General features: G+C 42.1%; 1 protein-coding gene across 4 annotated transcripts in view; it reads left to right on the top strand.

Moving 5' to 3' along the window:
- Positions 1-1,894: 1,894 nt before the first annotated feature.
- The window catches only part of UBXN2A (UBX domain protein 2A), a 44,305-nt gene continuing 20,974 nt past the window's right edge, over positions 1,895-25,225 (top strand). Inside the window, exons 1-2 of one of the 4 annotated variants that reach the window (XM_077843973.1) lie at positions 1,895-2,125; positions 14,052-14,104. In XM_077843973.1, the coding sequence (XP_077700099.1) occupies positions 14,064-14,104 (41 nt within the window). In that variant the 5' untranslated portion in view covers positions 1,895-2,125; positions 14,052-14,063. Of the gene's footprint in view, positions 2,126-2,427; positions 2,611-2,784; positions 2,804-14,051; positions 14,105-25,225 lie in introns of those variants that run through there. The other 3 variants (XM_077843975.1, XM_077843972.1, XM_077843974.1) reach the window with 3 other exon arrangements.

The raw sequence follows: 25,225 nt of genomic DNA, 5'->3' as shown, positions 1-25,225 counted from the left end.
GTGACTATCATAAAAAAAAAAAAAAAAAAAAAAGCCAATCCTATTTAAAAATGGGCAAAGGCTGGGGCACTGGCTCAGCTTATAGAGCATGGGACTCTTGATTTCAGGATCATGAGTTTGAGCCCCAGGCTAGGCATAGAGTTTACATATATACATACAAATGGGTAAAGGACTTAATTAGTTAGTTCTCCAAAGATATAGAAATGGTCAAGAAGCACACACAAGAAAGGGTACCTGGGTGGCTCAGTTGATTAAGCATCTGCCTTTGGCTCAGGTCATGATCCTGGGTTCTGGTCCTGGATCAAGCCCCCTGCACCAGGAGTCCTGCTTAGTGGGGAGTTTGCTTCTCTATCTCTCTACCTCTGCCCCTCCCCCCTGCTCATGCTCTCTGTCTCTCAAATAAATACAATCTTTTAAAAAAAGTACATGAAAAAGTGCTCAACACATCACTAATCACTCCAGAAATAAAAATCAAAACCACAATGAGGGGATCCCTGGGTGGCTCAGTGGTTTGGCGCCTGCCTTTGGCCCAGGGCTCGATCCTGGAGACCGGGGATGAATCCCACATCGGGCTCCCGGTGCATGGAGCCTGCTTCTCCCTCTCCCTCTGCCTGTGTCTCTGCCTCTCTCTCTCTCTCTCTTTGTGACTATCATAAATAAATAAAAAATTTTTAAAAAACCCACAATGAATGCCAACCACTTCACACCCATTAGGATGGCTACTAAAAAAAAAACATCCTAATGATGGAAAATAGTAAGTGCTGTCCAGGATACAAGGAGAGACCTGAATACTTGTGCATTGCTGAAGGGAATATTAAGATGCTGTACTCAGGGATGCCTGGGTGGCTCAGCAGTTGAGTATCTGCCTTTGGCTTAGGGCGTGATCCAGGTAACAGGCTGGAGTCTCACATCCCGCTCCCTGCAAGGAGCCCGCTTCTCCCTCTGCCTATGTCTCTGCCTCTCTCTGTGCCTCTCATGAATAAATAAGATCTTAAAAAAAAAAAAAAGATGCTGTACTGATTGTGGAAAACAGCTTCGCAGGTCCTCAAAAAGTCACACCCCATGTGACCCAGCAATTCCGCATCTAGATATATACAAAATAATCAGAAGGAAGAGAATTACTTATACACAGATGCTCACAGCCCCATTTTTCACAATGGCCAAAACGTGGGAACAATCCAAATGTCCATCAGCAGATGAGTGGATAAACAAAAAAATGATCTATACAACGACAACATGCTTTTCAGCATAAAAAAGAATAAATTCTGGGGCGCCTGGGTAGCTCAGTCAGTTTTGCGTCTGAGTTTGCCCTAGTCCCTGGGTTAGAGCCTCAGGTCGGGCTTCCAGCTCCGGAGGGACTCAGCTTCTCCCTCCGTCTGCCCCTCCCTCTCTCAGCCCCTCCCGCTGCTCATTCTCAAAAATAAATAAGTAAATAAGCAAATAAATAAATAAATAAATTTTAAAAACCTTTGAAAAAAAGAAGAAATTTTGATACCTGCACCAACATGGATGAACCTTGAAAACATAATGCTAAGTGAAATGAGGGCAGGCACCAAAGGACAACTAGTGCATGACTGCACCTGGATGAGGTACCTAGACTAGGGTCGCTTCATGAGTTGGGAAGAAGAGGGAAAAGGACCCCTCCAATGGGGTGCGGAGAGCGAGAGGGAACTCTGACCGGGAGATGTGCAACGGGCTCCAAGGTCAGGCAAAAAAAAAAAAAAAAAGGCTCGCTTCTCACAGGGAGAGGTGAACAAAGACTAGAAAGAACTGTATGTGCGGGACGTGTGAGGGTGGCAGCGAGGGCAGCGCCGCACGCGGAGGTGAGCCTCGGGCGGGTGAGTGCGCGTCGGACTCGTGCCGTGGCGGAGCGGCGTAACTCAGGCGTGGTCAAATCTCCGTGGCCCGGATCCCCCCAGCCTGGGGGCGAGGGCCGCCGCTCCACCTGGCCGCGCGAGGCAAGAACGAAGAGCGGAACTGGGCCGCCGTGGCCGACGGCCTTGGGTGAACAGGGGGGCCCGCGTGAGCCACCGCCGAGCTACACCTGGAAGGCGGCCCCCGCAGGGACCCCTCCCGGGGCGCGGACGGGCGCGGCGGCGGGGATTCCAGAATCACGCGGCTCGCGGTAAGTTCAACGTTGTCAGAATGCGGGGAAAGCCGTCCGCCGACTCCGTGGGAGGCTGAAGAGGAGGTCGGTAGACGCGGGGTTCCTAGGGGAGCCCACTCCTCGCTCCCAGCATTTTCGGCGCGGGGTGAGAAGGCAGCCCGCGGCGTCGCCGGCGGCAGGGACCAGGCAGCCGCCATTAGCGCGCGCGCCGGAGCCGAGGCGCCGGCCGGCCCCGCCCCCCCGCCCCCAGCCCCGCGCGCGCTCTCGGGTCCGCGCGGAGCCTGCGGTGAGCGCGCTCGGCGGCCGGCGGCGGCCGCGAGGCGGAGACGCAGGCGGGAGGGCCGGGTCCCGGCGGCGCGGGCCCGCGAGCCTCCGCGGGTCTGAGGGCGGTGGCGCCCCCTCACCCCACCCCGCGTGAGGGGGGCTCCAGCCCGGCGGCGGCGGCGGCGCCCGCGGTGTCGGAGCCAACCGAGGACCAGGCCGCGAGGCGACCGCGCCCGGAGGTGAGTGCGCCGGGGCCGTGCCGGGTTCGGCGGGGTGAGGCGCCGGGACGCGCGCTGGCCGGCGGGCGGGGCGGGCGGGGCGCGCTGGGTCGCGCCCGGGCTCAGCCCTGAAGTCGGTTTCCGTTCGGCTGAGCCCCGGGTCCCGGCGGTGTCGGTGTCCCCGGCGGCGGCGGCGAGACCCCCGGCCCCTCAGGTGAGCCCCGGCTCGGGCCTGCAGCCTGCGCCAGCTTCGTGCGTGGGAGCTCGGTGCAGGCACCGCAGAGGGCTTCCGCTCCAGGGGCGCTCGGAAACTTCGAGGCGGGCGCACTCAAAATGCCCGCATTTTTCTCTTTTCTTATTTTATTTTATTTTATTTTTTATTTTATTTTATTTTATTTTATTTTATTTTATTTTATTTATTTTTTATTTCATTTCTTGACGAGAGACACAGAGAGGCAGAGACATAGGCAGAGGGAGAAGCAGCGTCCCTAAGGGGAGGGGAGCCGAGGCGGGACTCGATCCCAGGACCCCGAGATCGGGACCTGAGCCACCCAGGTGCCCCTGCCCGCATTTCCAAAGGCGTGTGCTGCAGGAGCACTGTGCAGAAACACCAGGCGCGTTTGTTTGGGGTGCCATTTCTCAGGTAGCTTCATCACCAGTCCTTCCATGACACTCTTTTTTGTAGGTTTCGTGTTCGCTGTTTCCCATGTTTAATATTTGTGTGCGCGCGTCTTTTTTTTTTGTTCGCGGTTTCTTATTAGCAATAAGGAACGTTAGGGTGGCCTCCAACACTAATTCCTTAGTACACATAATTTGGGATAATGGAAAATAAAGATAGGAAACTATTGATGTCAGTGTGGAACTGTAAAGTATGACACTTTGATGAGTGCCCACCATACCATGGTAATATCCCTTAAAGATTTTCTTTTTTTTTTTTTTTTGACCCATATAGAGTTTGCCTTACGGACTTTACATTGTTATTGGAGGGAACCAATTGAACAACTAATCACACAAGTCTTATCAGTTGACCCTTGAACAACGGTGGGAGTGTTAGGGATGCCAACCCCCACACAGTGGGAAATCTGTGTATGAATTCTGATTTCCCCAAAATTTCACTACTTAGAGCCTACTGTTGACCAAAAGCCTTAAACAACACGTATTTGGTATGTTACATATATTATGATTTGTGCTTACAATAAAGTAAGCTAGAGAAAAAATATTAGGAAGAAAATCATAAGGAAGAGAAAATACACTTACAGTAATGTCTTGTATAGAAAAAAGTGCACTTCATCTAAGTGAACCTGCATAGTTCAAACCTGTATTGTTCAAGGATCAACTGTAAATGCCAGTAAACCTAAATAAAAGCTTAAAAAGGAAGAATATAGTATATTGTGAGAACGCATAACAAAGGGGATAACCAGCTGGGGAAATCAGTTCAAGTAATCTTAGGAAAGTAATCATCCAGCTAAGATGGTATGGATAAATAGGAATTAGTTAAAGGTGACTCCCAAAGGAGGGAAGAAAGGTCCTGCTTGGCAAAGGAAACAGGTTCCCCAGAGGGAGGTTAGGGAAATATATAGAACTGAAAGGTCAAAGCAGTTGATTTTTTTTTAATTTTTTATTTTTTATGATAGTCACACAGAGAGAGAGAGAGAGAGAGAGAGGCAGAGACACAGGCAGAGGGAGAACCAGGCTCCATGCACCGGGAGCCCAACGTGGGATTCGATCCCGGGTCCCCAGGATCATGCCCTGGGCCAAAGGCAGGCGCTAAACTGCTGCGCCACCCAGGGATCCCCAGTTGATTTGAATGTAGAATGCAGTAGGGGGAAAAAGAGATGATGCCAGGTCTTTTAGGCAATTTTAAGGATTTGGGACCGGCTTTTTTTCTCTTTTTCTTAAAGCTTTAGAGTGATATTTTTCTTTTTTTTTTTTTTAAGATTTTATTTATTTATTCATGAGAGATACACAGAGAGAGAGGCAGAGACACAGGCAGAGGGAGAAGCAGGCTCCATGCAGGGAGCCTGATGTGGGACTCGATCCCGGGGCTCCAGGATCACACCCTGGGCCGAAGGCAGTGCTAAACCCCTAAGCCACCCTGGCTGCCCCTAGAGTGATATTTTTCAAATCACTCAAATGTGATGAGAGAACAGTACAGTAAATTTCTCTGTAATATTACCCAAAATATTTAGACTTTATTAGAAGAGCAATGGGAGATCCTTGAAAGGTTTTAAGCAGGGAAGTTTCAGTCAAATTTGTATCTTAATTTTAATTTTTTTTAATTTTTATTTATTTATGATAGTTACAGAGAGAGAGAGAGAGAGGCAGAGACACAAGCAGAGGGAGAAGCAGGCTCCATGCACCGGGAGCCTGATGTGGGATTTGATCCCAGGTCTCCAGGATCGCGCCCTGGGCCAAAGGCAGGCGCCAAACCGCTGCGCCACCCAGGGATCCCCAAATTTGTATCTTAATCAGAAAGTCACCGTGCGGGCACCTGGCTGGCTCAGTGGTAGAGCATGAGACTCTGGATCTCAGGGATTGTGAGGTTGAGCCCCATGTTGAGGGTGGAGTTTATTTAAAAAAAAAAAAAAAAAAAAAAAAGGTCATCCTGACTTCTGCATAGAAACTCCATTGGATGGGGACAAGAATGGATATGGATATGAGGAAACCACCAAGAGGTGATATTTGGGCCTAGAGTTGTTGCTGTGAAGGTAGAGTACACACTAAGGGTACGTAGCTCATCTCTTCTGTTAATAATTTTATGTTTAAAAAAAATTTAAAAAAATAATAATTTTATGTTTACATTTTTCAGAGGAATTATGGAAAGTTTCTTTCTTTCTTTCTTTCTTTCTTTCTTTCTTTCTTTCTTTCTTTCTTTCTTTCTTTCTTCTTTCAAGATTTTATTTATTTGAGATGGAGTGAACTAGAGCACAAGTGGGGAGGTAGGGGATGCCTGGGTGGCTCAGCAGTTTGGCTCCTGCCTTCAGCCTGGGGTGTGATCCTAGAGACCTGGGATTGAGTCCCACATCAGGCTCCCTGCATGGAGCCTGCTTCTCTCTCTCTGCCTCTCTCTCTGCCTTTGTCTCTGCCTCTCTGTATCTCTCATCTCTCTGTATCTCCATAAATAAATAAAATCTTAAAAAAAAAAAACAAAAAAACAAAAAACAAGTGTGGAGGAAGGTCAAAGGGAGAGAGAGAAGCAGACCTCCCACGAACAGGGAGTCTGATGTAGGGCTCCATCCTAGGACCCTAAGGTAATGACCCGAGCCAAGAGCAGACACTTAACCAACTGAGCCACCCAGGCATTCCCCTGGAAAGTTTTCTTTTTTTTCCTTTTTCTCTGGAAAGTTATCTAAAGGAAATTGTATTTGTGCTGTGTTTTGCCAGGTAGATAATTTCATTATGGAGCCCTGGAATGAGAATGTCTTGGTGTCAAAGGATGGGTGCCTTAGTGATCTTGACAATTTCTGGCCAAGTATCCCTTTTCCCCTAGGATTTTCTCATTGAAATTACTTTTGTTACTATCATTTTAGTCCTTGGGGGCATTTAACTTCATATTAACAATTGTTCTAGGAGAAGACAAAAAAGTGTTTTCAATTATTGTGGTTGCCACTGAGATAAGCTGAAACTTTCCAAAGTTTTTCATTTTTTATTATTTAATAGTAAACCAGAATTCATTAATTACACAAATAAACTGTCTTTTAAAGTTTGATTTTGGGATGCCTAGGTGGCTCAGTTGAGTATCTGCCTTTGGCGTAGGGAATGACCCTGGAGTCCCAGGATCGAGTCCCACATTGAGCTCCCTGCATGGAGCCTGCTTCTCTCTCTGCCTCTCTGTGTTTCTCATGAGTAAATAAATCAAATCTTAAAAAAATAATAAAGTGTTTGATGTTGACACTACCATAGTTTGCTTTTGGAGACTGGTTGGCATACTCCCATTCCATAGAAGATCTAAGTGAAATGGACTCCATATGGAAATGTGAGCCATCAGTTCTTTTGCCAAGAATGGTTTTATCCCTAAGGAGAAACTACAGCTTCTACACAAAGATGGCATACCCCATGGTATAATAGCTTGATGCAAATCCTTAATCTTAAAAAAAAAATGTAGCCTGTCATGTGTATTTACAAAGTAAGTTCAATTGGTAATATGTAGATTTTTTCTATTTGAGTTCTAAGTACACATTAAAAGTGCTTTTCTTAGTAGTCAGAATCTATTTTGACTGGATTTTCCCTTCAGTGGATATGCTCCAAAAAGCTCAATCTACTCTCTCTCCCGACTGATTTTATTGCTACAGTTGTTGGGAGTAAGTGGGATAATAATTGGGAAGGTGTTTGGTAAACTGTGATACACAATACAAATATAAGATGGTAGTGGTACTAATTGGAAGTAAACTGAAGGAAAATGAAGGGAATTCTATTCATCTGTCCCTTCTGATACCAAGCTTCATGTTGGTAACTTAGATGTTTGTCAGATGGCTTTTTTTATTCCCTATAGTACAGTACATGACTCACATGACTGTGATGATTGTAGAAGTTCACTCAGTGGATAACAAATATATTTTACATGGTTTATTTACATATTACTAATTTATGATAATAAATACCAAAAATGATGATGATTTTTTAAAAATAAGGATGACTGTATATCTAAGATTCAGTTTTTACTTCAATTCTGCGCTATGTTTGCAATGAATAATTGAGTATATATTTTTTTCCTTTTTCCTTTGTAAACTCTGGAATAAGAGACTGTGTCTGTCCCATTAACCCTTTCATTAATTCTAAACCAGTGCCTTGCATTTGGTGGTGGGAGGTTCAGTAAATACATAACTTGTTAAAAATGTAATTACTGAAATCAAAACTAAAATTTCTTGGCCATGTTGAAATTAAAACTTTTAAGTCTGAAGATGTTTCTTACTGATCCTTGTAACATTGTGACAGAGTGACTGGAAAAGAGAAAAGAGCAAAAATTATTGTATTCTTAGTATCTTTTCTTAGATGAAAATCATCTCCATGTTCAGGTTTAGGCTTAGAGAAGGTAAATAACAACAAAGTCACCCAGCTCAAAAATGTAGTCAGTATTTCCATACAAGTCAGTTTGAATCTAAGGTTGTCTTCATTCTCTATTACTGTTATAAAACTACATGAAAACAATTTAGTAGTAGTTTATAACTATAAGATGATGAAAAATATTAGCAATTTGCTAGAGAACAATAACCTGTTAAAGGGAAACAGTGAAATACTTCAGGGATGGCTCCTTTTGGTTTTGTACTTGGCAAGGCACTGGAAGAAACAGGAAATGTGTGAGTCATGATACATGTCCTCAAGAATCTTATTAGATGCAGCTGAAAAACAAAAGAAACAGTAAACAGTCTCAGACAATATGATTTATTTATTTATTCATTTATTTATTTATATTTAATTTGATTTATTTGAGAGAGAGCACAAATGGGGGGAGGAAGAAAGAGAAACAGACTCCCTGCTGAGCAGGGAGCCTCATATGGGGCTCCATCCCAGGACCTCATGACCCAAGCTGAAGTCAGAGGCTTAACTGAATTAGCCACCCAAGCACTCCACAGACAATATGATTTAAATATTAAAAATCTAAATGCTTTAGGAAAGAAATATTAATTTTGGATTATTTATTTATTTATTTATGAAGATTTTATTTATCCATGAGAGAGACAGAGAGAGAGAGAGGCAGAGACACAGGGAGAAGGAGAAGCAGGCTCCATGCGGGGAGCCGGACATGGGACTCCATCCAAGGACTCTGGGATCACTCCCTGTGCCAAAGGCAGATGCTCAATCACTGAGTCACCCAGGAGTCCCTGCTTTTTAAGTTTTTAAAATTAGATTAATATATACATCTAGTTTAAAAGACAGTAGTGTTAGAAAACTAAAAATGCTCCCATTCCTTTTTTTTTTTTTTCTAAAGATTTATTTATTTATTCATTTGTGATAGACATAGAGGCAGAGACAGAGGCAGACGGAGAAGCAGGCTCCATGCTGGGAGCCCGTTGCGGGACTCGATCCCGGGTCTCCAGGATCACACCCTGGGCCAAAGGCAGGCGCTAAACTGCTGAGCCACCCAGGGATCCCCCCCCCCTTTTTTTTTTAAAGATTTTATTTATTTATTCATAGACACACACAGGGAGAGGCAGAGACACAGGGAGAGGAAGAAGCAGGCTCCATGCAGGGAGCCCGACGTGGGACTCGATCCTGGGTCTCCAGGATCACACCCTAGGCTGCAGGCAGCGCCAAACCGCTGCGCCACCAGGGCTGCCCCCCCCCCCCTTTTTTTAAGATTTATTCATGAGACAGAGAGAGTGAGGCAGAGACATAGGCAGAGGGAGAAGCAGGCTCCCTCAGGGGAGTCCAATTTGGGACTTGATCCCAGGACTGCAGGATCACGACCTGAGCCAAAGGCAGACGTTCAACTGCTGAGCCACCCAGGAGTCCCAGGACAAATATTTTGAATGCATAAGCTGTTTTTCCTGTTATTTAAAGTCATATTTCTAAATAATGCGTACATTTTGAGTTCTTGTTTTTGAATATTGCCTTTCATATTGCTATTAGGATAACCATTTCAGCTTAGGTTTATTTGCTTTACTTTTGCACATCCTCTTAAAGATTTTAGCTGAGTTTTTTCCATACAATAAGTAAAAATAGGGATGCCTGTGTGGCTCAGTGGTTAGTGTCTGCCTTGGGCTCAAGGCATGATCCTGGGGTTTCGGGATCAAGTCCTACATTGGGCTCCCTGCTTGGAGCCTGCTTCTCCCTCTACCTATGTCTCAGCCTCTGTGTGTGTTTGTGTGTGTGTGTGTTTCTCGTGAATAAATCAATAAAATCTTTAAAAAAAATAAGTAAAAATATACACTTTTTTTCCCTTCAGACCGCAGGTCCATCCTTGGTACAGAGATGGTATGCTTATATTTGCCCAATAACTGCAATAAACATTGCAAACTCAAAAGAACATTGGTAATATCATACCTTATATTTAACAATCATTTCTAATGGCTGCATTTATAAAGCATAAGACAATAGTCCTCTCTGGTTTATTACTTTGTAAATGTAATGCCTGATCCAGTGCCTTGCATTTACTTAATATTGACTAAGATTCTTTAAATGAAATAATGTCTATTTGCATTTTTAAGTCTAAAGAATAATTTTGAAAAGCATTACAGGAAGGATTAAGAAGTCTTTTTTTTTTTTTTTGATTAAGAAGTCTTTTAGAAATACAAAATACCTGAGACAGTAGAGACCTCTAATTTGCCTTAATTATTGGAAGTCATCCTCCTGGATGCTGTGGCTTTAGTGACTCCAACCTTACTTTCTAGCTACAAGGCAGTGTCTGAAGTTACCTTTGGGATGCTATTGGAAGTGTTGTCCCTCACTTTATATTCCACACTCCTAGCCCCATTGCATTTCCTCCTTTTTCCTTGCCTTCTGTTTCCCCTTGTCAGAATTTTTCAGTTTTCTCATGAAAAGTTTAAGAAATGAATTTGCTATCAATTTATATTCAATTCATAGTTAAAACTAGAGGTGTCTAAAAAAACTTTCAGTGGTAGGATGATTTTCCTGAGCAGAGTCCACTATTCTACTTTAATTCCTAGCATAACAGATGCTAAGTGGGAATTAGTGCTCAACACAAATTGCTCTGGTTATTGCCCCAGCTCCATTGCAAGACCTAAGGTCATTCAGACTGATTTTATCTGGTGAAAGCCTGCTGCTACCAGATCCTCAGTTACCAGGTTAAATTCACCTCCAGATACTTGGATGGATGGATGGATGGATGGATGGATGGATGGATGGATGGATTATTGATTGATTTAGAGAGCTTTAAGTGGTAGCAATGGACTACTTTTTTTTTCTTTTTTTAAGATTTTATTTATTTGATAAAGAGGCAGAGACACGGGCAGAGGGAGAAACAGGTTCCCTATAGGGAGCCCAATGCGCAACTTGATCCCCAAACCCGGGGATCACCCCAGACCCCGGTATCACACCCTGAGCTGAAAGCAGCCATTCAGCTGCTGAGCCACCCAGGTGTCCCACAATGGACTACTTCTTGTGCCTATTTTCTGTTTCTTGTATGGCTTTAGGATGCATCTGGTAGATCTTCAGTTGCTGTTACTTTGCAGGTATGTCTTCTAGTCAAATGGGGTTACATTTTTATTTTTTTTTATTTTTTTTTTTATTTTTTTTAATTTTTATTTATTTATGATAGTCACAGAGAGAGAGAGAGAGGCAGAGACACAGGCAGAGGGAGAAGCAGGCTCCATGCACCGGGAGCCTGATGTGGGATTCGATCCTGGGTCTCCAGGATCACGCCCTGGGCCAAAGGCAGGCGCCAAACCGCTGCGCCACCCAGGGATCCCGGGTTACATTTTTAAATAGAGGCACACTATTAATAGAAATATTCATATATTTTGACCCCGATTTTCCACATTTTGGGGAATTTAACAAAGTAAGCTATCTACAGTTTGCCCACCACATATGTTATTTATTAGGAAAAATTAAAAGTGAACTAAATTCCCAGTACCCATGGTATAACTGCCTGATGGAATAATATGTATCCTTTAAAAATAATTATGAAGCAATTTATGTAGCCAGATGGAAAAAGCACAGAAATGAAAAATACAAGAAGCAAAAATCATTAATACACTAGCAGTACATTTGAATACGTATGAAAAAAAAAATGAAGCAGCAAAAGTTTAGATAGTTACTGTTGAAGGTGATAAAACTATGGATTATTTTCTCTTTCCCAAACTTTCTGTATTAGTGTTTTGCCTTTATAACATAATACTGTAAGAAATAAGCAAACAAATCAATTTTTAAAGTAGTTCAACCCATCTGTCCACAGAGAGGTCCTGGAAGCAGCAACACAGTAGAAACAACAAACATACCAAACACCCAGATCTTGGTTTCTATTTTTTTTTTTTTTTTTTTTTTTTATTTATGATAGTCAAAGAGAGAGAGAGAGAGGCAGAGACACAGGCAGAGGGAGAAGCAGGCTCCATGCACCGGGAGCCTGACGTGGGATTCGATCCCGGGTCTCCAGGATCGCGCCCTGGGCCAAAGGCAGGCGCCAAACCGCTGCGCCACCCAGGGATCCCCAGATCTTGGTTTCTAAATACAATTTTCATAGGGGTGGGGAAGGTAACCATGAGTCCTTAGAGAAAAGGCTGATTCCAAGGCTGGGGCATAAAAAGAACAGATGATCTTGGAGCAAGAAAATGCTAAGAACGTGCTCATAGAATGATCAAGACATATCAAAAGGACATCACACTGTAGGAGCTCTCACTGGACAAATCTGGGAAATGGAATATCAAAATAAATAATATTAATGAGTTATAACTCATTGAATAAAACAAAAACCCATGAGTCCATACTCTTAGGTTTAAAAAAAATCAGGAAAAGATGGACTTTTATTTTGTTAGGGTGGACTTTTCAGGGGATCCCTGGGTGGCTCAGTGGTTTAGCGCCTGCCTTCGGCCCAGGGTGTGATCCTGGAGTACTGGAATCGAGTCCCACATGGCGTTCCCTGCATGGAGCTTGCTTCTCCCTCTGCCTGTGTCTCCGCCTCTCTCTCTCTCTCTCTGTGTGTCTCATGAATAAATAAATAAAATCTTAAAAAAAAAAAAAGTTGGGGGATCCCTGGGTGGCGCAGCGGTTTAGTGCCTGCCTTTGGCCCAGGGCGTGATCCTGGAGACCCGGGATCGAATCCCACGTTGGGCTCCCGGTGCATGGAGCCTGCTTCTCCCTCTGCCTGTGTCTCTGCCTGTCTCTCTCTCTCTCTCTCTCTCACTGTGTGCCTATCATAAATAAAAAATAAAAATTAAAAAAAAAAAGTTGGACTTTTCAGTAAACTCAACATTCATGTGGAGTCACTGTAACTAAGATAAGTTCCAAATATATCTGAGATTTAAAATTTTTAAATTAAGGGATACCTGGGTGGCTCAGCAGTTGAGCATCAGCCTTCGGCTCAGGGTGTGATCCCAGGATCCAGGGGGTCAAGTCCCATATCAGGCTCCCTGTGGGGACCCTGCTTCTCCCTCTGCCTATGTCTCTGCCTTTCTCTCTGTATGTCTCTCATGAATAAATACATAAATCTTTTAAAAAAGTAATATATTTTGTAAATTAAAATTGAGGGTCATATCTGCAAAATAGGCAGTTTCAAGCTCATGTTCCCAGAGAAACATTGAAAAACAAGCAGAAACTGTTAGAACCAACTTAGAGCTCTGAAAAGTAGTTCAGGGTGTATAGCAGCCAAGCAAACACTGAATCAAGAAAAAGGCAACTTAACAGCAAGCAAAACACATCAAAAATGGGCAAAGGACTTGAATAGACATTTCTCCAAGGAAGATAGACAAATGGCCAATATGCACATGAAAAAGATACTCAACATCACTATTCACAATGAGATGTCATGTTATTAAGATGGATTTTATTTAATAAAAATAACAAGTGTTGGCAAGGGTGTGGAGAAATTAGCACCCTGGTACATTGCTGGTGGGAGTATAAAATTATTCTCAATAGCCAGAAGTGTAAATAGTCCAAATGTCTATCAACAGATGAATCTAAGCTAAATATACAAAGAAATATTATTTAGCCTTAAAAACGAATGAATATATGTTAAGTGAAATAAGCCAGATACAAAAGTATGCGAAATTCAAGGCAAATTAAATTGATAAAGACGGAAAGTAGGAGATACTAGGCCTGGGAAGACAGAGGAATAGGGAATTATTGTTTAATGGATACAGCGTTTCTTTTTGGGAAGTTGAAAAAGTCTTAGAAATTGATAGTGGTAATGGTTGTACAACATTGTGGATGTAATTGATGCCACTGAATTGAATACTGTACATCTTGTCAGTTTGCTTCCCCAAGGAATTTGTAAGAATGAGAATAAGAATGTTTCATTCACTTTAGTTTGTTAAACCAAAGGGCACATTATAATTTTTTATCACAATTTTTAAGAATTAGTTCTAAAAAGGAAAAAACATTTCTTTTTTGGGAAGATTATTAGACTCCCAAATTTTTTTTTTTTAAAGATTTTATTTATTTATTCATAGAGACACAGGTAGAGGGAGAAGCAGGCACCATACAGAGAGCCTGACGTGGGACTCGATCCCGGGTCTCCAGGATCACACTCTGGGCTGCAGGCGGCGCTAAACCGCTGCGCCACCAGGGCTGCCCCCAAATTTGTTTTTTATTATCGTTGTGCTTTGTAGATGAAAACGACACCAAAAAAAAAAAAAAGAAAAAAGAAAAAACGACAGCTTTGAATTCAGTCACATAAGTTTTTTTTTTTTTTTTTTTTTTAGTCACATAAGTTCTTAAGACCCTTTCAGTGCTATTTTAGGGATACGTAATAACTTACATTAGAGACTATTAATGCATATGTAAGAATGAATTTATTTAAAATAATAAATTGACGACTTAACAGCTTTTGTTTATTTTTACTTTTACAGTAAGGCTAAAGAATGAAAGAAGTAGATAATCTTGAAAGTATAAAAGAAGAATGGTAAGTTAATTCAAGCTTTGCATTTCTTGGTTATTTAATGCATTTCTTAGTATCTATTTTTACTGCATTTCAGACAGATACAGTAAGTTTTCATTATTCTTTCAGTTAAATAGCTAATGGTAATATAAAGTAATTTATAATCACCTGCATTGAATGGATTTTATTTTTTTTGTTTTTTATTTTTTTAAATGAAAACTGTGAAACAGGTTTTTTTTTTTTTTAATTTTTATTTATTTATGATAGTCACAGAGAGAGAGAGGCAGAGACACAGGCAGAGGGAGAAGCAGGCTCCATGCACCGGGAGCCCGACTTGGGATTCGATCCCTGGTCTCCAGGATCGTGCCCTGGGCCAAAGGCAGGCGCCAAACCACTGCGCCACCCAGGGATCCCTGAATGGATTTTAAAGAAGTTATTAAATGTTTTTGTTATTTAAAATGTTAAATTTGGGATCCCTGGGTGGCGCAGCGGTTTGGCGCCTGCCTTTGGCCCAGGGCGTGATCCTGGAGACCCGGGATCGAATCCCACATCGGGCTCCCGGTGCATGGAGCCTGCTTCTCCCTCTGCCTGTGTCTCTGCCTCTCTCTCTGTGACTATCATAAAAAAAAAAAAAAAAAAGTTAAATTTATCTCTGTTAGCATATTCTGTTGTTTGAGAAATTCAAATAACTGTTCACTTTGTTAGTCTCTTATATTGTACTGTCTTGGAGTCATGGTGGAAATATAATGGCTCTGGAGTCATACACCTAACTTTGAATCCCATCACTGTCTTTACTACCTCTTTGGCCTTAAAGCAACTTAAGTAGATTCTTTGAGCTTCTGTATCTCATCTACAACACAGAGGTGGGGGGTACATATATGTTTGCACCTGAAAGGTTTTTTATGAGAATTAGCTGATATAAAACAAAATAGTATTAGTTAGTATTAGCACAGGGATGCTTGGCTGGCTCAGTTGATGGCGTATGCAACTCTTGATCTCAGGTTTGTGAGTTCGAGCCCTGTGTTGGATGTAGAGATTACTTAAAAATAAAATTAATTAATTTTTAAAAAGATTTATTTATTTGAGAGAGCACACACACGTGCATTGTGGGGTGAGGAGCAAGAGGAGAGAGAATCTCAAGCCAATGAGCATAGAGTGCCATGTGGGGCTCAGTCTCATGGGGTTCATATCATGACCTGAGCTGAAATCAAAAGTTAAAGGCCTAACCAACTGAGCCACCCCCAGAGGCCCCTAATATAAAATCTTAAAATAATAATAATAATAATAGCACATAGTAGAGACTCAATAAATGGTAGGTGCAAAGTATATGGCTCCTATCAGTATAGAATATTTTATTTTCACTTATCTGAGGTGAAATGGTTTTTTTTGTATAGTATACTGTTTGTTTTATTTTATTTTTTTAAATTTTTTATTTATTTATGATAGTCACAGAGAGAGAGAGAGAGAGGCAGAGACACAGGCAGAGGGAGAAGCAGGCTCCATGCACCGGGAGCCTGACGTGGGATTCGATCCCGGGTCTCCAGGATCATGCCCTGGGCCAAAGGCAGGCACCAAACCGCTGCGCCACCCAGGGATCCCCATCAAATATTATTTTTTCACTACTTCTTGTTTTTTATAAATATTTGATACTATATAATTGTGAGATGTGTCAGGGGGCCTCTAAGACCTCTCCCAGGTTTGTTGATTTGCTGGGGGGTGGCTCAGCGGTTTAGCGCAGCCTTCAGCCCAGGGCGTGGTCTTGGAGACCTGGGATTCAGTCCCACTGTCAGGCTCCCTGCGTGGAGCCTGCTTCTCCCTCTGTCTCTCTGTCTCTCATTAATAGATAAAATCTTAAAAAAAAAAAAAAAAAAGAAAGGATACAACAAAAAATCAGCAAAGGGAAAAAACGTGGGGTGAAGTTCAGAGGAAACCAGGCATAAACTTTCAAGAATTCTTGTCCATTGGAATCACCCAGGATGTACTTCATTATCCCAATAATGAGTTATGACACCACATGTGAATTGTCTACCCAAGGAAGTTCATTGGAAATCAATCTAAGGTTTCTGTTGGGACTTAAAAGGACAATAAGCAGGGATCCCTGGGTGGCGCAGCGTTTTAGCGCCTGCCTTTGGCCCAGGGCGCTGATCCTGGAGACCCGGGATCGAATCCCACGTCAGGCTCCCGGTGCATGGAGCCTGCTTCTCCCTCTGCCTGTGTCTCTGCCTCTCTCTCTCTGTGTGTGTGACTGTCATAAATAAATAAAAATTTAAAAAAATAAATAAAAGGACAATAAGCAGACCTTTCAAAGGATAGCAGTCAGGCCTGCTATGTTAACTCTTTCTTGCACAGAAATTAGTTGAATGATTTTAACTTAGGATTTTTTTTTCCAACAACTTTTTTTTTTTTTAAGATTTTATTTATTCATGAGAGACTCAGAGAGAGAGGCAGAGACACAGGCCAAGAGAGAAGCAGCTCCCTGCAGTGAGCCCGATGTGGGACTTGATCCTGGGACTCCAGGATCACGCCCTGGGCCAAAGGCAGACACTTAACCACTAAGCCACCCAGGCATCCCTCCCAGCAGTTTTGAGAGATGATGCACATACCATATAATTCATACATGTAAGGTATACAATTCAATGGATTTTAGTACATATACAGAGTTGTGCAAACATCACAACAGTTAGTTTTGTAACATTTAGGTCACCATACCCATTAGCAGTCACACCCAATCCTCTTACACCCTGACTTTGACCAGTATACTGTTTTTATAGAATTGCCTCTTCTGGATGTTTTGTATAATTAGAATCATACAACATGTAGTCTTCTGTGATTGGCTTTTTTTAATTTAACATAATGTTTTCTTTTTTTTTTTTTTAAGATTTTATTTATTTATTCATGAGAGAGACAGAGAGAGAAAGGCAGAGGAAAAGCAGGCTCCATGCAGGAAGCCGGACATGGGACTTCATCCCAGGTCTCCAAGATCACACCTTGGGCTGAAGGTGGCGCTAAACCGCTGAGCCACCCGGGCTGCCCCTAACATAATGTTTTCAAGCTTCATTCATGTTGTAGCATGTATCAGTACTTTGAATGTAAATAAATCATTAGTAAAGTATCTATACAAAAATATTAGGAATAGATTTTATAATTTTCTTTGTAACAAAAATACATTTTGTTAGAAATACTGGTCCAGTAAAAAAAATGAAAAGACTTTTCCTAAGTATATCAGTACTCTAAAGACTATCGATGATGAAAATCCATATTTAGCATATGTGCTGCCAAAACATACACAGATAAAAATCCTTCACCCGTTTGGACAACAGCTAGCTGATTACCTTATTTATTCAGAACACAGTAGTGAATGAGAAAGCAGAAGAGAGTATTCTGGGATGCATGGGTGGCTCAGTGGTTGAGTATCTGTCTTAGGGTCAAGACAAGATCCTGCTTTCCAGGATTCACCCACAGTGGGCTCCTTGCCAGGAAGGAGCCTGCTTCTCTATGTCTCTGCTTCTCTGTATCTCTCATGAATAAATAAATCAATCTTAAAAAATATATATATTCTGTAGCCAAAATAGATGTTACAAAGCCCCTTTTCCTGAACTTGTGGACTTATTATCAGAGGAACTCCTGAAACTTCAAGACTATATACTAAGCCAAAATAACTTTGTAATCTGGTTTCTAAATTATGGAAAAGAGTATTGATATTTTTATCATAAAAGGATAATGACAAGGGAAACGATGACATAGTAGAAAACATAGATGAAATAATAAAGTTGTCTGGATATTTTTAGTGTTAAGGTAAGTCTATAAATTCGTGTGCCCATGGGATTTTGCTGCATTATGGGTTATATGGTACAATATAAAGGGATTCTCTGAATTATAAATAACAAAGAATTAAATATAGTATACTTTCCCATTTTTTTCCCTGTCCAGGAATGTCTTTCATGCTTTATTTTATTTTGTTTTTATTTTTTTGGAAAGTGTGAATGTGGAGGAGGGGAGGCAGCAGAGGGGCAGGAGAGAGGGTGAAACATCTTAACTAAGCTCCATGCCTACTAAGGAACCGGACACAGGGCTTGATCTCACAACCCTGAGACTGTGACCTGAGCTGAAATCAAGAATTGGCCATTTAACTGAGTGAGCCACCCAGGCACTCCTCTTTCATGATCTTTTTAAAATTTATTAATAAACTTTTATTTTTTTAACTTTTTTTTTTAAGATTTTAATTATTTATTTATGAGAGACAGAGAGAGAGAGAGGCAGAGACATAGGCAGAGGGAGATGCAGGCTTCCTGCAAGGTGCCCAAGCGGGACCAGGATCACGCCCGGAGCCAAAGGGAGTCGCTCAGGTGTCCCTATTTTATTTTATTTTTTTAAAGATTTTATTTATTCATGAGAAGAACAGATTGAGAGGCAGAGACATAGGGAGAGGGAGAAGCAGGCTCCCTGTATGGAGCCTGATGCAGAACTCATCTCAGGACCCAGGGATCACACCCTGAGTCAGCAGCAGACGCTCAACCACCAAGCTACTCAGGGGTCCCAATAAACTTTATTTTAAAGAGTAGTTTTAGGTTTGCAGAAAATACACAGTTCCCATATCCCCATCCATCTCCTCCCCACCGCACACAGTTTCCTGTATTTTAACATCTTGTATTATATAGTATATTTGTTATAATTTGGAACCAATAGGGAAGCCTGGGTGATTCAACAGTTGGGCACCTGCCTTTGGCCCAGGGCATGATCCTGGAATACCAGGATCGAGTTCCTCACCGGGCTTCCTGCACAGAGCCTGCTTCTCCTTCTGCCTATGTCTCTGCTGCTCTCTCTGTCTCTCATGAATAAATAAATAAAATCTTAGAAAGTAATAATAATAATTTGGAACCAATATTGATTCATTATTATTACCATTTAGTCGTGGGCCCATTTTCTGTATTGTGCAGTTCTATGGGGTTTGACAAATGGAGCTGATGCATATAGTGTTGTACTTTTATTTGTTTAAGTTTATCTCTATCCCCAATATGGGGCTTGAACTCACAACCCTGAGATCAGAAGTTGAGTACTATTCCGACTGAGCCCAGCTAGGTGTGTTGTGCTTTTAATTCCGTGTACCAGTTGTTATTGATGGTGTATAGGAAAGCACTTGGCTTTTGTATATTAATCTTGTATTCTGCTGCTTTGGTAAAATTGCTTATTAGTCCCAGGAGTTTGTTGTTGTTATTTGGGATTTTTCTGTGTAGACAGATAGTCATGTCATCTGCAGACAAAGAGTTTTATTTCTTCCTTCCCAATCTGTATACCTTTTATTTCCTTTACTTGTCTAACTGGTTTAGCTAGGATTTCCAGTACGGCATTGAAGAGTTGTGGTGAGAAGGGCATCTTTGTCTTATTCCTGATCTTAGGGGGAAAGCATCTAGTTTCTTGTCTTAAAGTATCATGTTCACTGTAGGTTTTTTGTAATGTTTTTTATCAAGTTGAGAGAATTCTTCCTTGTTCCTAGTTAGCTGAGAGTTTTTATTTTATTTTTTTAAATTTTTTTAAAAATTTTTTAAATTTATGATAGTCACAGAGAGAGAGAAAGAGAGAGAGGCAGAGACATAGGCAGAGGGAGAAGCAGGCTCCATGCACTGGGAGCCCGATGTGGGATTCGATCCTGGGTCTCCAGGATCGCGCCCTGGGCCAAAGGCAGGCACCAAACCGCTGCGCCACCCAGGGATCCCTAGCTGAGAGTTTTTAATCAAGAATGTGTATTGAATATTGTCAGATGCTTTTTATCTGTTGGTGTGATCGTGATTTTTCTTCTTTAGTGTGGTGATGTGATGGATTTTATTAATTGATTTTCTCAATGTTAGATCAGCCTTGCATAACTGGTTGCAGTGAGGATTTTTGCATCTATGTTCATGAGAGATACTGATGAGGAGCACAAGGCAAGCTAAGGGCAAAGCTGACGCCTCGCAATTCCCACCCCCACTCCCAGGTGGGATGTGTGTGACATTCCTCAGGCACTCCTGGCTGCCCTAAAACTAAGGGAAGGAAAAAACAAATGGTTAACTAACAGAGATCACAGTCCTTGAGTCTCCCATCAGTTTATAAATGTCTTAGTCATTTACAAGAAAAAAGCATTCTTGGGCACTTGGGTGGCTCTGTCGGGTTAAGCAGCTGCCTCCACTCAGGTCGTTATCCTGGGGTCCTAAATGGACCCCTACATCGGGCTTCTTACTCATCTGGGAGTTGGCTTCTCTCTCTGCCCCTCACCCTGCTCATGTTCTCTCTCTCTTTCTCTCTCTCAAATAAGTGAAAAAAAAAATTTTTTTTGAAAAGCATTCTTATCAATAACCTAACTTCAAAAGGAAACTCCCCAATTATCTTAATGTTAATACTTCACTAGAGGGAAAAATAACCTTAACTTGACTGAGAAAAGGTCCTCTTTAGCATATGAAAGTTCTTTTGAAAACCTACCTTTTTTCTTACCTCCCCCAACTCCCCAGTATATATTTAGTCACAACTCACAACCCTGGTGCAGTAGCTCTTTCTGTAGATCCTGTCCTTGTGCTTTAATAAGAATCACCATTTTGGGGGGATCCCTGAGTGGCTTAGCGGTTTTGGCGCCTGCCTTTGGCCCAGGGCGCTATCCTGGAGTCCCGGGATTGAGTCCCGCATCGGGCTCCCGGCATGGAGCCTGCTTCTGTCTCTGCCTCTCTCTCTCTCTCTCTCTCATAAATAAATAAATAAATCTTAAAAAAAAAAAATCATTTTTGCACCAGAAACATTTCAAGAATTTTTTCTTGGTCATCGGCTCTGGACCTCACCGACATTCAAAAACTACATCAATACTGTTTGAGTTTTCCTTTCTTGAAATGTCTTTGTCTGGCTTAATTTACTTTTTTATTTTTAAAGATTTATTTATTTATTTTAGAGAGAGATGGAAGAGAGTGTGCACACATGAACGAGGTAAGGGGTAAGTGGGAGAAAGAGGATCCCAAGTAGACTCTGCTGAGTAGGGAACCCGATGTGGGGCTCCATCCCACCACCCAAGAGATCATGACCTGAGCCAAAACCAAGAGTCGGAGATAGAAGTGGTTCCTTCCTCTTTTATCTTCTTGAAGAGATCGTAGAAAATTGATATCATTTCTTCCTTAAATGTTTGATAGAAGGATGCCTAGGTGGCTCAGCGATTGAGCATCTGCCTTTGGCTCGGGATGCAATCCTTGAGTCCCACATTGGGCTCCCTACATGGAGCCTGCATCTCCCTCTGTCTGTGTCTCTGCTTCTTTCTTTCTGTGTCTCTTATGAATAAATAAATAAAATCTTTTTAAAAAAATGTTTGATAGAATTCGCTACTGAAGTCTTTTTTTTTATTTTTCTAAGATTTTATTTATTTGAAAGAAAGCAGGCGGGAGAGAGCTCACAGCAGTGGGAGGAGGGGCTGAGGGAGAGATAGAAGCAGGCTCCCTGCTTCAGGACCCTGGTATCGTGACCTGAGCTGATGGTTTTGTTAGTTAAGCTTAACTGACTGAGCTACCCACTAGTGAAATCTTTTGTATCCAGTGTGTTCTGTTTGGGAAGATGATTAATTATTGACTCAATTTTCTTAATAGATACAAGCCTTTATATAGTACACGTTCCTCCTTAATGTAAGTTTTGGTGGGTTGTCCCTTTCAAGGAATTGTCCATTTCATTCAGCTTACCAAATTGGTAGGCATAGAGCTGTTTGTTTGTTTGTTTGTTTGTTTGTTTGTTTTAAGATTTTATTTATTCATAGAGAGAGAGAGAGAGAGAGAGAGAGGCAGAGACACAGGAGGAGGGAGAAGCAAGGCTCCATGCTGGGAGTCCCAACACTCCAGGATTGAGCCCCTGGGCCAACGGCAGGCGCCAAACCCCTGAGCCACCCAGGGATCCCCTATAGAGCTGTTTATAATGCATCTCCACACACTGTACTTATAACCTTTTAAAAACACAGACCATTTCTTGCTCATCTTTGTATCTTCCTACCACCTACTTTATAGGTAGGAACTCAATAAATGTTTGAATGATTTGAATCAACAAGAGGTTTAGTAGAATTTACGTATGAAATAGGTATAGATAAAGGACTAAAGCTATTTTGGATGCTCAGGCTTATTGGCTTTTTACTTAGTAAATATGTGGAAACTACTTTCTTAGAGCTGGGAAACAGGAGTGCAAGAGCACCTGATTCTGTGGGGTCCCAAACTTACCAGGTTTCAGGCACTGGCCACTGACAAAATCCAAAGGCAGAGAGACGAGTGGTAGTGAAACAAGAAATTTATTTCAGGGAGGCCAACGTTGGAAAGACAGTAGACTAGTGTTTCAGACTGTCTCCAGAGTGTGGAAAATACTTCCAGGTTTATTTAAGGAAAATGTGGGGCACAAGTAGGTGGGTGTGTGCAGGTAGGCAGTGAAGGTCAAATTGATCATTGTCTTTGAGTGAATTATGCGCTGGGTTTTGCTGGCTCAGGGTAGTCCTTATTGCTTAAGGGGCTTTGCCCTCAGGGTGTTTTGGCTGAGCCAGGAAACAATCTGGAAAGAAACCAACTAGAAAGTGAGGTCAAGATGGAGGCAGCCAGGGACCCCTGGGTGGCTCATTTGGTTAAATGTCTGACTTCAGCTCAGGTCATGATCTTTGTGATCCTGGGCTTGAGCTCTGAGTTGGGCTTATCATTCAATAGGGAGTCTGCTTGTCCCTCTGTCCTTCCCCCTGTTCTGTGTCTTGTCTCTCTTTTCTTTTTTTTCTTTTTAAGGTTTTATTTATTTATTCATGAGAGACACACAGAGGCAGAGACACAGGCAGAGGGAGAAGCAGGCACCATGCAGGGAGCCCGACATAGAACTGGATCCTGGGTCTCCAGGATCAGGCCCTGGGCTGAAGGCGGCACTAAACCGCTGAGCCACCCGAGCTGCCCCAATTGTCAGCATTTTTTTTTTTAAGATCTTATTTATTTATTCAAGAGAGACGCACACACAGAGAGAGGGAAAGTGAGCAGAGACTTGGCAGCGGTAGAAGCAGGCTCCATGCATGGAGCCTGACGTGGGACTCGATCCCGAGACTCGATCCCATGACTCCAGGATCACACCCTGGGCCAAAGGCAGGGGCTAAACCACTGAGCCACCCAGGGATCCCTCAGCATTTTAATAGTAACATGGCAGTGACTATTTTTGATGCAGTGATAAAGAGCACAAGCATTGGTAGACAGGGTTCAGTTTCCAGTTCTGCCTCCCAATAGTTTTATGATCTAGAGCAAATTGCTTAACCTTTTTTTTTTAAAGTTTTTTTTTTAATTTTTTTAATTTTTAATTTTTAATTTTTAATTTTTTATTTATGATAGTCCCAGAGAGAGAGAGAGGCAGAGACACAGGCAGAGGGAGAAGCAGGCTCCATGCACTGGGAGCCCAACGTGGGATTCGATCCCGGGTCTCCAGGATCTCGCCCTGGGCCAAAGGCAGGCGCCAAACCTCTGCGCCACCCAGGGATCCCCTTAACCGTTTTCTTTAAAGAGAAAGCGCGTGTACGAGGGAGTGCAAGAGGAGAAAGGAAGAGAGAGATGCCTGCTTCCTGCTCAGCAGGGAGCCAGAACAACTTGGGGATAATCCCAGGACCCTAGGATCACAACCTGAACGGAAGGCAGATAACTGAGCCACCCAGGCGCTCCTCTTTATTTATTTATTTTACTTAAGCTTTTTTTTAATGTGTTAATATGTGCCTTTTAAGTCATTATAAGGATTAAATGAGTTAACCCACGTAAAGTAGTTAAAATAGTTCCTAAAATATATTAATAAATGCTCAGTAAATGTTAGCTGTTAAGTGAAGCATAGCATATCATGGGTTAGGTGCATAGACTTGGAAGGCAGATTCATAGGATTTGAATTCTGTCTTTGCCACTTACTAGTTGTAACCTCACGTGACTTAACCTTTCTGTGACTCATTTTCTTTCCTATAGAAATGTGGGAAAGAGTATCTACCTTATAGTTCCTGGCGCAGTATCAGAGCTGTAAAAATATTGTTTATGGAATCTGAGAAGTTCTATTTTAGTACATGTATGAACTTTCTGTATGACTTTTAAAAAGATTGGTCAGAAGCCATCTTTTCTGTTAAACAAAATCTTCAGTAATATTTCTTAGATGATAAAATGCAAAATAAAAAGTAGATGGGAGGCAGCCCTGGTAGCACAGCGGTTTAGTGCCGTCTGCAGCCCCAGGGCCTGATCCTGGAGCCCTGGGATCGAGTCCCACGTCGGGTTTCCAGCATGGAGCCTGCTTCTCCCTCTGCCTGTGTCTCTGCCTCTCTCTCCCTCTGTATCTCTCATGAGTAAAAAAAATAATAATAATAAAATAAAAAATAAAAATAAAAAGTAAATGGGGGTAGGCAAAATGAATGGAGTCAAAAGGAACAAGTTATAAATCATGAAGATGTAATTTACAGCATGACAACTATAGTGAAAAATATTCTATTGTATATTGGAAAGTTGCTTAAATATTACATCTTAAAAACACTGCAAGAAAGAAATTTCTGTAACTGTATGATGTTAGATGTTAACTGGACTTACTGTGGTGTTCATTTCACAATATATACAAATATTGAATCATGTTGTACACCTGAAACTAACATATGTCAATTATACCTCAATTTTATTTTTTTATTTTTATTTTTTTAATTTTTATTTATTTATGATAGTCGCACAGAGAGAGAGAGGCAGAGACATAGGCAGAGGGAGAAGCAGGCTCCATGCACCAGGAGCCCGACGTGGGACTTGATCCCAGGTCTCCAGGATCGTGCCCTAGGCCAAAGGCAGGCACCAAACCGCTGCGCCACCCAGGGATCCCCTCAATTTTAAAAAGTAGTAGAGTATTATTATTTTTTTAAATAAATTTTTGGTGAGATTTTACGCCCCCCCCCAATGTCTAGAGATGATTTTGGTTTTTATAACACTGGAGATGGGTGTGGGTGGAGTATGCAGGCATTTAGTGGATAAAGGCCATAGATGCTGCCAAATATCCTACCATGCACAGGGCAGCCTACACAGCAAAGAATTATCCCTCCCCAATTGTCAGTAGACTGAAGTTGGGAAAGCACTGATCGGACCAAAAAGGTAATGACTTCCCAAGGTCACATATCTGCTAGAATCTTAAGTTAGAAGT

Source organism: Canis aureus, chromosome 12 (assembly GCF_053574225.1).
Source record: "Canis aureus isolate CA01 chromosome 12, VMU_Caureus_v.1.0, whole genome shotgun sequence".
Taxonomy (NCBI): Eukaryota; Metazoa; Chordata; class Mammalia; order Carnivora; family Canidae; genus Canis; species Canis aureus.
Note: the sequence above shows the minus strand (reverse complement) of the source record. Positions and strands in the feature narration are given on the sequence as shown.